We start from the raw sequence: 14,656 nt of genomic DNA on the forward strand, positions 1-14,656 counted from the left end.
TGCAAGCTGATGCAAAGTCATATTTTGTCAAGTCTATCACAATAAAATGCAATAATCATTTTAATGCATATATGTCTTTAAAAATTCCTTACTTGTCAATCACTGGTTTGGCCACATGGTCAAATATATCGTCTTGCATGGAATTCTGGTCAAAAACATGTTGGAACCTGAAAATAGACAATGATGAAAAGCTAAAAAATCAGTCACAGTATCAAACCCAAATTTATTTTAAGTCTGTTATTGACAAACTGGAGTTTGGATGAATGACTTTGCATAACTATTGGGTCTTTCATGAGTTCACATTTCCAATGAAATTTATGATGCAAAAAGAATATTTTCAACCTTTCTGTGAGACTTAGTTTGTTTTTCATGTAGATGGTATAATGAGAAAAAAATGTACTGGTCTTTATGGGTAGAACTGCTATTAGATTAAAACTATGTACAGTAAACTGGCTCTTATGGGTAGAACTGCTATTAAATTAAAACTATGTACAGTAAACTGGCTCTTATGGGTAGAACTGCTATTAAATTAAAACTATGTACAGTGAACTGGCTCTTATGGATATAACTATCAAATTAAAACTGTACAGTGAACTGGCTCTTATGGATAGATCTGCTATTAAATTAAAACTGTACAGTGAACTGGCTCTTATGGATAGAACTGCTATCAAATTAAAACTACAGTGAACTGGCTCTTATGGATAGAACTGCTATCAAATTAAAACTATGTACAGTGAACTGGCTCTTATGGATAGATCTGCTATTAAATTAAAACTGTACAGTGAACTGGCTCTTATGGATAGAACTGCTATCAAATTAAAACTATGTACAGTGAACTGGCTCTTATGGATAGAACTGCTATTAAATTAAAACTATGTACAGTGAGCTGGCTCTTATGGACAGAACTGCTATCAAATTAAAACTATGTACAGTGAACTGGCTCTTATGGATAGACGTGCTATGAAATTAAAACTATGTACAGTGAACTGGCTGTTATAGACGAAATGAATGTTACATCAAAACTATGTACAGTGAACTGGCTCATATAGATGGAATAAATATTACATTAATTCTAAGTACTGGCTCTTGTGGATGGAACTGCTGTTACATTAAAACTATGAAGATATAGGATCCACAATGACAGTACATGATTCATCGCTACCAATTTCTGTTTCTGATTCAGTACGTCATCAATTGCGTTGTGTTTTGGTATTGCATGGTAACAAATTAAATCTATATGTGTGTATGTTTGTGTTCGTACACACACAAAAACACGAGACAGTTAGCTACTAGGCCACCATGGAAATTGCTAAAATCAAGGAGTAATATATATATATAACCTGAGTTTATCAGCAGTCGCCTCATCAAAACTGCCATTTTAATTTTCCCTGAGCAAATTTTCTGTATAAATGTCATGTACTCAGTGGTCACCTATCTTCTACAGACAGTGGCCATGTGTTTCTTAAACAAGCAGTAGTTTCATCCTGACTTCTATGGTCACTGAAGCATATCAGTAGTGACCACACCATTTAAGCAAATTAAACTTCTTTTTTTTATGAGCAAGCCATGGTATATATAAAGGTTTATTCATTGTCATTGATGAGCTTCACAGATCTACATGAAAAGCATCCATGATGATGTTATGAAAGCTCTTAAATGTAAACGTATGAAGATATTTTATTTCCAGGTGGGTTAACATTAATTATGTTGGAGTGTCATTGTTTTTTGATGCATGGGTAAGCTGGTATTCAATAGGGTTAACAATAGTTATGTTTCAGTGTCATGGTCTGCTGAGTGGATCAGATGTTATTCAGCTGGGTCAACATTAACTGCATTGGAGTGTCATTGTTTGCTGTATGGGTTAGCTTTCATTCAGCAGGGTTAACATTAATTATATTGGAGTGTCATGGTCTGCTGTATGAGTTAGCTTATACTCAGCTGGGTTAACATTAATTACATTGAAGAGTCATTGTTTGCTGTGTGAGTTAGCTTATAGTTAACAGTAATTGTGTTGAAGCATCATGGCATTCCATGCTGAATGGGTTATATGTTATTCAGCTGAGTTAATGTTAATTAATTTGGAGCATTACTTTATTTGCTGAATGGGTGGGTTGTAATCGACTAAATCAAGACTTTTTCATTGAAAAATAGCCATGACATGGCTTCAAATTTTTATAATCATTTAACTGAATGGTATTAGTAATTGAAGTTTATGCATTCCATGTATTTTTAAAAAATCAAAGTTGCCTTCACTGGTTGAGTAAATAGGCAACATCACACTCACAGGCAACAGAATGTTCCAATTTGTCTTCAGAAATATGGATTGCTGTCTTCACAAGGAATCATATGTCAGCTTATGCCATAAGAGGAAACACATAGCAAAAGTGCTATTACCTAAATTTATAGAGTTCTCTTTTGTTGTTGATGAAGCCATCTGCCAATTCCCTTGGGACAGTGAAAGTCAACCTTGGTTGTCCTTCTTCATCAGTATCACATTCATATACCTTGAAAAATAACAAGAAATGATGGTTATATATGTTATTGGTCACATGGAAACATTTTGTCTTACAACATGACAGAATGTATCAATCCTATCATAAAAAAACAACAGAGAATATTACTATCAGTAAAGTTAAACATTGCATGGAATAACTATTATTTAGCTCACTGCTGTAAATACATTCCATGCACCATAAACTTCAATTACTTCATACATTGATAAACTGACATATATACTTACATACAAGTTTGGTCCAAGTCCAAAAACATTGTCCCTGATCTGATGTTGAATAATGCACCAGCAGATCTGGGTCTATGTTGTTTGTTCCACTGATTAATCCTAACAACCTGCATAAATTCAGATATGCCACTGCATTATGCCATGGCATATATGGGTATATGTTGTCTGCACTTGGATAATATCTTTCCCAAGTATGCATTGTATAAAATTACTGATTACAGAAAGGGCCAACTCGTCCTTGGTATAACATGCCAATATATTTATTTTGATACCTAACTATAATATATACATTAAACCATTTACCAATATATTTATTTTGATACCTAAATCTAATGTATATATTAAACTATTTATTCCACTCTTGTTAATAAAAACAGTGCCCATGATCTTGAGCAATTTTGATAGTGTACACAAATAATACTGCATTTCAAGTTGTATCTTAGTACTCGAGATAGAGATGGGTATAATGTTATGTATATCTATATTATGTCTTTCACTTTTGGTCCATCACTGTAGATTGCATGAGTTGCTATAAATAGGTTATTCCAAGTTTTAAAATTAATCATAAAAATAAACATGTGTACAAGATTGGGATGATTTTCCATTGGTTGGTTCATTCAAGTGGGTTGTATTGTAATGTGGGCTATTCTGACATGTGTCACATAGAAAGTATTGCAGCACTGACTGGGTAAGAAAATATTGTGGATAATTAATTCATTCCTACATTCTTATTTCCTATGTTCTTGTTTTAATATCAGTTTGCAGATGTGTTTAATGTTGTGTTTAGATAAATTAAAGAGGATGTGTGTGTGTGATCTAGATTTTTAACATAGCTTTAACAATTTTTCAGTCATATCGCTATGATGTCTGCAGTGTGACAGTTTATAGTGATGTCCAGTACTGGGGCATCATGCTGCAGACATTTAGCATGATGTCCCACCAAGTCACATTATCCTGACACCAGGCTGACCAGTCCTAACACTAACCTCTTAATGCTGAGCACCAAGCGAAGCAGCTGTTAGTACAATTTTTAAAGTCTTTGGCATGACTCGGTTGGGGATCGAACCCACGACCTATTGCATCCGAGGTGGACGCTCTAACCACTAGGTCACCACAGCGATATAACAGACAAGAAGCAAAACCAACAAGTTTATCAACATTAAAAAATAATTTATATCTCTAAGTTACATCACAACACACATCTTGTCTGTTATTTATTTTAAGATCATAGAATCATATATACCTGATACCATAAGAGTTATACAGGGATCGTCCTGGGCTTCGCCAATGTCGCAAATTGCGATTTTTTTTCCTTATTGGCGACAAAAATATCCCATCTGGCGATTTTTTTGGCGACAGACTTTTTGGTTATTTAATTTGTACATACAATCATGGATTTGGACTGGATAAATTAAAAAGGGAGAATGAAAGGAAGCCACAAACTTGACTAAGCAATGCATTTGAATCAATCTGTTACACAAATGATCATTTGTTCTTATTGACAACCTCATCTTTACATTGCATTGTTATATCATAATCTGCTTATGCTGACATCTGGGCCGAGTACTGTATGCTGTGATATAGTCAATCATGCTACCGAACTATACCTACAACTGACCGACTTCTGAAGACGCGAATAGAACAGATACAATTAATTGAATGGCTAATCCTTCTGTTGTTTTTTTGTTTTTTTTTTACATATACCAATACAATAGTTTTGCTGAACCTTCATAGAAAACTGATAACCTTTGAAGACCGACTACTGCGCATAAATACAAAGCAAATGGAAAATATCTCAATCACAATTTTATCTGTCGCCAGTGCAGCATTTTACTCATTGATCTTTTCCTTTTGCCATCAGTCCATGTTACGGCTGCAGAGACTTAAACTCCGCAACAAGAAATAGCAAAAACAAAACAGTTTTACATAATTAATAATAATTATTTATTTCTCAAAATACAGGAATCCCTAAATTCGGTGTGAATTTATGCTTATATATACGGTCCAATATTGCCAGGTGTTGACTCATGTAAGTTTCATTTGTGGGAATGGAGATCCTATTTTGCTTGTCGAGAAAATTTATACAGCATTCAGTGATCATTCTTGGGATTTAGGAAGCTATTCACTTCAAGCTTTGTGAAGCTAGCCATGGGGGGGGGGGGGCTGCTGAGAGACTACTGGTGTCACCTGTCAGCACTGTAGACTGTGAACGTGGATTCAGTAAGATGAACCTTATAAAAACTGACATCAGAAATAAACTCTGCATCTCATCTCTCGAGAATATCAATGAGAATCAGCATGTACAGATGTGAAAAATTAGACTTTGAAACTGCATTCAACAAGTGGGCAGCCCTAAAATCGCGACGGATCTTCAAGTAACACTTTGTAACATTTTGTTAATGTTGTTGTAATTAGAGTACATTTTGTTAATGCTTGTTGTAATTAGAGTATAATTAACCAACCCATCTTTTGTAATTTTCATTGCCTGTTACATTAATAGACTAAATTAACACTTGAAAAAATGTACACTACTTGTTCTGGCGACACTTTTTGAAAATTGGCGACAAAATATTGAGGTTGGCGATTTTTTGGGCGACAGCTTTTTAAAAGCCAGGACCATCCCTGGTTATATCATACATACTTGATACCAGTACAATCAGAGTTATGTCATATATACCTGAGACCAGTACAATCAGTTATATCATATATACCTGAAACTGGTACCATCAGAGTTGTATCATATATACCTGAGACCAGTACAATCAGAGTTATGTCATATATACCTGAGACTGGTACAATCAGAGTTGTATCATATATACTCGAGACCGGTACCATCAGAGTTGTATCATATATACATATATACCTGATACCAGTACCATCAGAGTTATATCATATATATCTGACACCATCGAGTCATATCATATATACAGGTAAAACAAATTATGCTCTTGGAAAAGCCGATTATTCATATCCCTAGCAAATTTTGAATCCCAGCACTGCTTTTAATGTTGCCTTAACTTCACTGTGCATATTTTCTGCCAAATTGGCCTGTACATCATACAATTCAAAACTGAAGTATATTTGATGTCTGATGAAATCCGACAAACAAAACAAACGATATATGATCAAGAGGTTAGTGAAAACTGATGACATTGAAATTTCAATGTACATTTTCTATGGGAAAGTTGTTTTTACAAAATTTGTTAATGCAATCCTGCTTATATCGCAATGTTATTCTATGGACCCTGAGCATTGAGTTATAACGGGTTTTACATGTACCTGTTACTGGTACCATCAGAGTTATATAATTAATGCTTGAAACTGGTACTATCAGAATCATATAATATATGCCCAATATCAGTACCATTCGAGTTATATCATATTTACCTGATACCATTCGAGTTATATCATATTTACCTGATACCATTCAAGTTATATCATATTTACCTGATACCATTCGATTTATATCATATTTACCTGATACCATTCGAGTTATATCATACTTACCTGATACCATTCGATTTATATCATACTTACCTGATACCATTCGAGTTATATCATATTTACCTGATACCATTTGATTTATATCATATTTACCTAATACCATTCGATTTATATCATATTTACCTGATACCATTTGAGTTATATCATATATACCTGATACCATCAGAGCACAACTGAAATTAAACACCAGTATGTTAACAGTGTTAGGGATGCTCTGGCAACAATCAATCTAGTAATTATAAACCGATGAATGAAATGACTAAGTTTTATGCATTTTTATGTCCTTGATGCTTTTTATTTTTAAAATTAAGGTACAAACAAACAGGTGGTTATGCAAATACTATAGCCTTCAGATAACAACTAATTTTGGCCTGCTATGATCTTGATAGCATACAAATAAAAGAAAATGTTAAATTAAAAAATGTAATTGAAATAAAATAGTAAAACATTATCAATTATTATTATATTGGCATTAAAATGAAACAGAAAAATCATTGTAAGACAGGATAAGCTAGGATTATTTTCTTTCTGTGTAAACTGACCAGTTAACGTCAGCTCAGTTACAAGGAAACTGGTTGTTGTTTTCATTAGCATGAATTGATTTCGTTTTTTTACATACTTTTATTGTCATATACATTTAAACCTAAAAACCTCTTGTTAATGAAAATTATCGTGTATCCAACTTGAATCTCTAAACTGAGTAAAATCCATGCTGAATAAAATCCAAATAAACGTCAGTAAATAAGGATAGATTTTGTGAGAGGATACAATGTCATTTCTCCACTCAGGCAGAGGACAACAGTACTGTCATCTTGACAGTCACCCTTGAAACAGAACATATACTGTACCATATATACTTGCTGATGAGTCTAACTGCAAACTGCGCTGGCCCAGGTTGGCCATAACATAATGTACTGGCAGATCTAGGTTTGTGTAGTTTTTTTTAGAAGTAATCAGTAGAACAAAGGACATAGACCATGAATGGCAGGTGCATTATGCTATGGCAGATCAGGACCTTAGTCATTTGCAGTCTTACTCGACTTATAAGTGAGTATATATGGTATATGACTGCAGCTGTCAAATGGTTATATCACTGTAGGTATCTATTTGAAATGAACTGAGAGATCATTTTAATAATAATGCTGAACTTTAGTACAGCATAAGAGAAAGGTTTGTCATCTATTTTCCTGCAAGGAAAACAAATGTCTTTTTTCTCATGATATTTTAAAATAGCATCCCTTCTCTATTAATTGCAAGCACAAGGAGAGCTTGGCACAAAGTTATCTTTTACAGTAAACATATCATCTCTGCAACAGTGGTCCAGGTAAAAGAAGAAAAAAAACATCATTACATCTTTTCTATTTCTGCCTTCTTTAATGATTTACTCAATTAAATAATTTTAGCAGAGTATAAAAACTTCAACACATAAAAATAAAACAAATAAAAGAGAGCAAAGAAAACTAAATGTTCTTAATAGCATGCAACTTCTTGACTTTAAATATAGCAATATTCATCAAAAAAATTAATATTCCATGCAAGGTAGCAATACTTCTTTATTTACAAGCATAGAATCAATATGTGACATTACGTTAAACATTTCCATTATGTCATATCATATTCATATTGGTGTTATCCTACCATACTCCTCTCCTTGAGAAGCACTCAGTGGGCATTTTTATATTTCATCATAGGGTATAAATAGTGGCCAGCTTAGAATGTGGAATAAACATCCAGGAAAACCCAGGTAAGAACCAATGACCCATGGAAAGCTACTGGCAAGCTTTCTCACATATCCACATTGGCCAAACTGAAGACTTGAACCCCAGCAGACAGAGGTGAGATGACAGTGACCAGTAAAGGTGAGCACTTTAGACCACTCAGCCACCTGGGGCCCCTATCCAGGTCTTTACCTGTAGTTCTTGTGTAGTAATGAATAACTTGTCAAGGACTGTCTGCTGAATCAGGATCTTTCTTATCTGTTCCATTGGTTGCTCCTAACAAACTGCATAGACCAAGATCTACCAGCATATTAAGTGTTGGTAGATCTGGGTCTATGCAGTTTGTAGTTGGACCCAATTCCCTCCTTTTTTAGAATGGGGAGGTGATTTACTTCCTAAATTTTCTGATCTAGAAGAGACTCAGATTATACAAAGAAATTTCTGATCCTAACTGAATGTTAAAGTTTAATTTGGGTCAGACATTTTTCTGCTGGTAATGCTGATATTAACCCATCAACAGCTTCACAGAATAAAACTAATCTCTTAGTTGTTTGGCATAGTTACTGAGATGGGACCACTCTGGTGACCTAGTTGTTAGAGTGTCCACCTTGGATGCAGGAGGTTGTGGGTTCGATCCCCAGACGAGTCATACCAAAGACTTACAAAAATGGTACTAAAAGCTTCCTTGCTTGGCACTCAGCATTAAGAGGTTAGTGTTAGGACTGGTTGGCCTGGTGTCAGGATAATGTGACTGGGTGGGACATCATGCTACATGTCTGCGACATGATGCCCCAGTCCTAAACATCACTATAAACTGCCACACTGCAGACATCATAGTGATATGACTGAAAAATTGTTAAAGTTACGTTAAAAGTCAAAATTACACACACACACATACTGAGATGGAAGGTCAGGCCTTTGCAGCATGCATTCCTCCTCACACAAACTATGCTGACCCTTTCTGAATCTGGCTGACTGGCATTAAATCCTTTCTAATTCATCACTATCACTGTTGCATCAAAATGGTCATCTATCCACATGCAACAACCCATGCAAGTTATTAGATGATTATACAATGGGATAATTTATATGTTCATGACATAATCATACTGGTAGTTTCAAATCAGGTCAGTCATTATTGACATAGATTGCCATTATGCCACATGGATCCCAGATATCAATTTTATTACATACTCATTTATATCGCTGATCTGGCAAGTGCTAACGATGCTGAATCTGTAATTCTGTACTGCACACCTAAAATTTTGATATCACCCACCCAGCCTGGAACTACTTTTACTACTAGAAATATTCAATAACAGAACATTAAAAAAATATTGGAAATGCTTTAATGCTAACCATTTTAATTCAAAAATTTAATTTTTGAAATTTTGAGAACTGCAGTCACATTGTGTGAACATGGCCACTTTTGCCACTGGGCTTAAAAAATGATTATTGAAAGTAGAGACAAGCAGTATATATTCATTTCATAGTATCTACCAATAAATTAGAGTTAGTAAAGGTGGACTACAATATGTTGGACAGAAAGTATTTTGCCAATGAAATCTTGTACTATAATTTTAAAACTCCAGACAAAGTAAGAAAGACTCAGGGAGTCATGTCAAGTTTGAAGACATGGTTAGAAATGACCCACCTGTGAAGAAAACTTACTCCCATGTTTAACACCCAAAAAACACTCCACAATGTAAATCATCTAAAATAACAAATTATGCTAAAATCCATTTCAGTTTCTGAGTTTCAAAGGTAGAGTCTGCAGAATTATATGTTTTAAGGAGCAAGATTAAGTGAAGGTACTCATAGTTTGTCTATTAAAATTACAGAGGAATTTAATTTTTAAGTAAATCTTAAGAAATTTGCAACATAGTCATAGACATATCTCAGAGAATAGCAGCTGTTTTAACTGTAAAGCAAATTTTGAAGAATTACATCTTCTTACAATGTTGTTGACTTTTTCATCAATGGGGCACATGGAGGACACTGTATGTTTATATTTTAAGTTCTTGTGACTGTTCAAGTTGACATAAAAGTAAAGAGAAGAACAATATTGCAATACTGATTTCTTGTTACGATATAATCAGATGACTATTACAAATCTATTCAGCATGTTAGACAGAAACAGAAACTTCAATTTCTTTAAAATATATACTTTTCTTATCACTTTAAGTTCAATCCATCAACAATTTCTTGTATTAAATGAAAGCAAAAATTGTGCGTTTCAATATACTGTGAGCTTTCTGTGTACAACTTAGCATGTTTAATTACTCTGAGTTTGTGAAATTTCAAATGACATTTGTTTGGATGTAGAGTGTGTATTCAGTAAAAGGAGTGTGAGAAATAAAGTGACATGTTACTTATGGATCCAAAACTTATGTTCCATTTGAGAAGTAAGGAAAAAATCCACTCACTGGTGACTGCAGTTTAAATCCATTCATATACTAAAGATTAATTTATATCTGCAATTAAGACAGTCCAATGAAACAACTGCACAGTATATATTTAGACTTACATACATGAGACTTGTACAATATCTTTCATAAAATACAAAATGCATAATGCATTATTTAAGTTATACATTAAATAATTAAAAGAATTTATGAATAAAAAGGTGATGCATAATAAATACAAAACCAAATAAGTGTCTTGTTCCAATTCCGGGCAAATAACTTGTTTGATATGGTGTGGGAATGTACGCCATGGCCTCGAAATTCCAACCTTGCATCAAACTCATTCTTTACACCTGCTTTAAACAAAACAAATATGTAGTTTTGTCTGTTTGTTATGCACTAGTGTCCTAGGGAATATTTGTTGATGCAATAAAACTTAGATAACTACTTCCTGAACTTAAACTCTGCATTCAAGTTTAAGGTCATGTTAGTCCTACAATGTAAGAGACATCACCCAAAACTTTTGTTCAGGGGGGTGATGGGTCTTACTGCCTAACTAACAGCATTGTGTAGCATGTTTTGATGTCGACTAACAGTGTAACGAAAGTCAACTTTTCTGGAATATCATGCACAACTGGCAACCAATAATGACACTTTTGTACAAAGTAATGTTATAATGTTTTTGCCAGACTTTACTTACCCTGATGTCTTTTCTCTAATAAATTCAAATTCTCACAAAAGAAATGGACCTGTTTTGAAGTTTCATTGGTTTACATTTCAGTTGGCTGAAAAGGGATGAAAGCCAGGAATGGCGAAATTGGGTTAAGTTGAAATATTATTCTTTAATGAAATGAATGAAAATATAGTATGCCTGTTGGAACTTTAAACAATGTTTCCTTTCGTTCAAGAAAAATATCCGCCACATGAACCTACTTAAAACATACTTCAGCATACCTTGACTACAGTTGCATTGCAACAAATTCAAATGTATGTCAGTGGAAAATAAAAATGCGTCCATTTGCTAGTGTCATATTTTGATTCCACCAGGATAAAGGCAGCACAGTAAGTATATTAATTGCACATAAATTAGTGGAAGAGTGTCGATATAGGCAGCCAGGTGTGTGAGATATTTTGAAACTTTGACTACTCATTCCAATGTCAACCGACATCGGAACAGGCTATACAAGGCCGTTATTTGGGTAGTAAGACAGCACTAAAACAAAAACAACATATGCTATGTCTTACATTGTAGGGCAAAGGTCACGTGTGCTTATTATAATTTTGTCAGTTGTGATATATGACGAGAATAGACTTTTTGTTGTGGAAATCTAGGAGAACGTCAAAGTTTTGAGAACTTGGGGTTAAAGTTGAGATATCTGCTCAAAATGTGTCGAGAATACCGGGTCTGAAGGGGACATTTGTGTACTGACACTATTCATCGCTCCGAGGAGTCACTTAACTGACAAGCTTCTATCGATTACGGATATACTTACGCCAGTTTTTCCTTTCGTTGGCTTCACACGAGCAAATATTTGGATTGTCTGCTTAACCATTGTTATGTTTCTCAAATTTTACCATCAATCCTTCACTCTTTGAATGAGGAGATTAGCGAAATTTTAGGGACTTAACCAACAGTATCTCCTCATTGTTTACAGTAGCCTGGGTCACTCGGCCCATTTCAGCTTTTATCGCTGTGCCATGGAAGTCGAATCATAGTCTGGTTCCCCGCTTCTTAAGGTTTCCTGATTGGAGTGCAAGGCATTGAGCATACGAACTAGGGTCTGGGGAGTCTCGTTAAACCAAACTGATCTCGTAGTTCTGTGAGAACTATGCCATACGGAAAAATGAAAGGGGTCGTGGAGTTTGAATGAAAAATGCGCACGAAAAGGTTTGCAAATCAGAAAATATAGCATGAAATGCGAAACTTAAAATAACACCAAGATGAAAATGACAGCATATACAACGAAACGCACAGATACACAGCAAAAACACCAAAACCCACTTAAATTATATTTTATATATCATAATATATCACTGGTTGTGTATGAATACAGCTTTGATAATTTAATACTAATTAATTAACAGAGTAGACGTAGTAATTGGATTGTAACTATACTAAATAGATCTTTAACAAATAACTGTGTCCGGTGTTTCTGGCATAAACACCTAGGTACATACATTACAAATAAAGCTGTGCTTGTTAAGCAGATTATTAAAAGACACAATACAAGACTGCATTCTAGTATATCTATTTCCAGCTGAAGACCAGGATTGTGGTTACGCTTGACAGCATTATGACCACCTCTTTTTTCGACCGCTCCGGTGGCCTAGAGGTTAGAGCATGCGGGAGGTCGTGGGTTCGAACCCCGGCCGAGTCATACCAAAGACTTCTAAACATGGTACTAACAGTTGCCTCGCTGGGCGCTCAGCATTAAGAGGTTAGGGTTAGGACTGGTCGGCCTGGTGTCAGGATAATGTGACTGGGTGGGACATCATGCCACATATCTGCGGCATTATGCCCCAGTGCTGGACATCACTTTGGAGGCGTTCACCAGTTATTATGTACTTTTCAGAGAGTGACGTATGTAAGGTGAAGTTGTTTGCATTTAAAACAAGCACAGTGGAGAGAATGTTGGCATACCTCTATTCTACTTTAATGTAATGTGGCTGATATTCCTTTGATATTGTACTTTTGGAAATTGTAAATATCTAAGCGCACTGCTGAATACAATGACTGCTCCCTTGAGCTCCAAAAATCAGCCTGAATTTATCTAAAGTACACTATCGTTAACATATATGTAAATAGGGAAAATTAATTTTGCCAAACTAGACAATACCAGCTCCTGAAAGTGCAATGAATGAATTACCAAATATATAAAATGCAAAATAAGTTATCTGCTCTTTTTATACAATTTACCTCTGAATTTCAGGAAGTGAAAATGCCCAAGTGGAGCTAGCACTTTTATAAAAGATGCACATCTGGAGTAAGGCCAAGTTGTGTACTCTATAACCCATATTACACCTAACAACCATACACCAAAATAAAAGGGAATGAACGGTTCTTTGAACTATACCCATGATATTCAAGGTCTTTTTAAATAGCCAGCATAACCAGCGAGGAAAGCCGGGGAAATTCTTTTCCTTTAAAATTATATGCAAAATGCGAAACTATAGAGCGCTACCTTTAGACAGCCACACTGCAGACATCGTAGCGATATGAGTGACAAAATGTTAAAGCTACGCTAAAAGTCTAACTTACACACACACACACACACACACACACACAGAGTAAGACAAAACGGCATCGGCGATATGATCAGTGAGACTGACAGAGAAGCTGCTAATGGCTCTGCAGTTGTGACAAAAAATTCACTATGGCACCTATGTCATCAGTAGCTTAGGGCGTCGGAATGGTCCGCGAAGCGGTCGGGATGGGAGTAGGACGGGAGGACATAGTGGTGTAGTGCTAAATCAAAAAGTGAGAGAACGTAATAGAGAAGTGACGGAACACATGCTACTCAGTTGCGGTGGTGGGGGACAATGGCGAGAGCAGAGAAAGTAAGGGAACGCGCGCAAAAAGTAAGAAAACGCCGTTCTCACAGCACTGCACCCATGGGCTGACAGTATTGGCCTTATGGGGTTTAACATTACAAGGGGCCACTACGGGGTTTATGAAAAATTAACATTACGATAGCATCATGGCCAATGTGGGATTGAAAATTGGGGTCACTGTTGGCATAATGGGAGTTTTATATTAAAGTCAATATGGGACTTACGGGATTATACATTGAAGCCACTATGGGCTTTATGGGAAGTCTATAGGGCCTGCAAGTTCGTATAGAACTTTTAACATTAGGATCTCACTATGGGTCCCCTGGGAATGGAATACATTGTTAAAGACAAACACTTAAAAGGTACAGTAGTTAAGTTTTTATGTTTTGTTCTTGTTTCGGTTGTGTTATCGTACGTTGTGGCTTTGTGCCCTTGCAGAAAGGCTGGTTTTACACTTGTTTGGCACTGTTGTTTGCAATATATATATATATATATATATATATATATATATATATATATATATATATATATATATATATATATATATATAAAACCATGAAATCAAACTTGAATACAACCTTATAATGGAACCATCACACAATTCAGTGGTGAAGCCAGAAACAAAGCAGCGAGACGGTAGCGACAACTTTCTGCGTCAACTAACTCGAGGTGAACACCGTTAACACATATGCATCCTAACGACTTTGACGATTGATTCGTATGCATCACCACCAGAA

General features: G+C 35.2%; 1 protein-coding gene across 1 annotated transcript in view; it reads right to left on the reverse strand.

The window, feature by feature from the left end:
• LOC149805358 (kinesin-like protein KIF6) overlaps positions 1–12,022 on the reverse strand; it is a 79,349-nt gene extending 67,327 nt beyond the window's left edge. The window contains exons 1-3 of the mRNA XM_089949664.1: positions 11,861–12,022; positions 2,395–2,504; positions 93–167 (exon numbers count right to left, since the gene is read on the reverse strand). Coding sequence (XP_089805790.1) covers positions 93–167; positions 2,395–2,504; positions 11,861–11,920 — 245 coding nt within the window. The 5' untranslated portion in view covers positions 11,921–12,022. The remainder of the gene's footprint in view (positions 1–92; positions 168–2,394; positions 2,505–11,860) is intronic.
• Positions 12,023–14,656: the final 2,634 nt, after the last annotated feature.

The sequence above is a fragment of the Sinohyriopsis cumingii genome, chromosome 2 (genome assembly GCF_028554795.1).
Source record: "Sinohyriopsis cumingii isolate HCF-2022 chromosome 2, ASM2855479v2, whole genome shotgun sequence".
NCBI classification, from domain to species: domain Eukaryota; kingdom Metazoa; phylum Mollusca; class Bivalvia; order Unionida; family Unionidae; genus Sinohyriopsis; species Sinohyriopsis cumingii.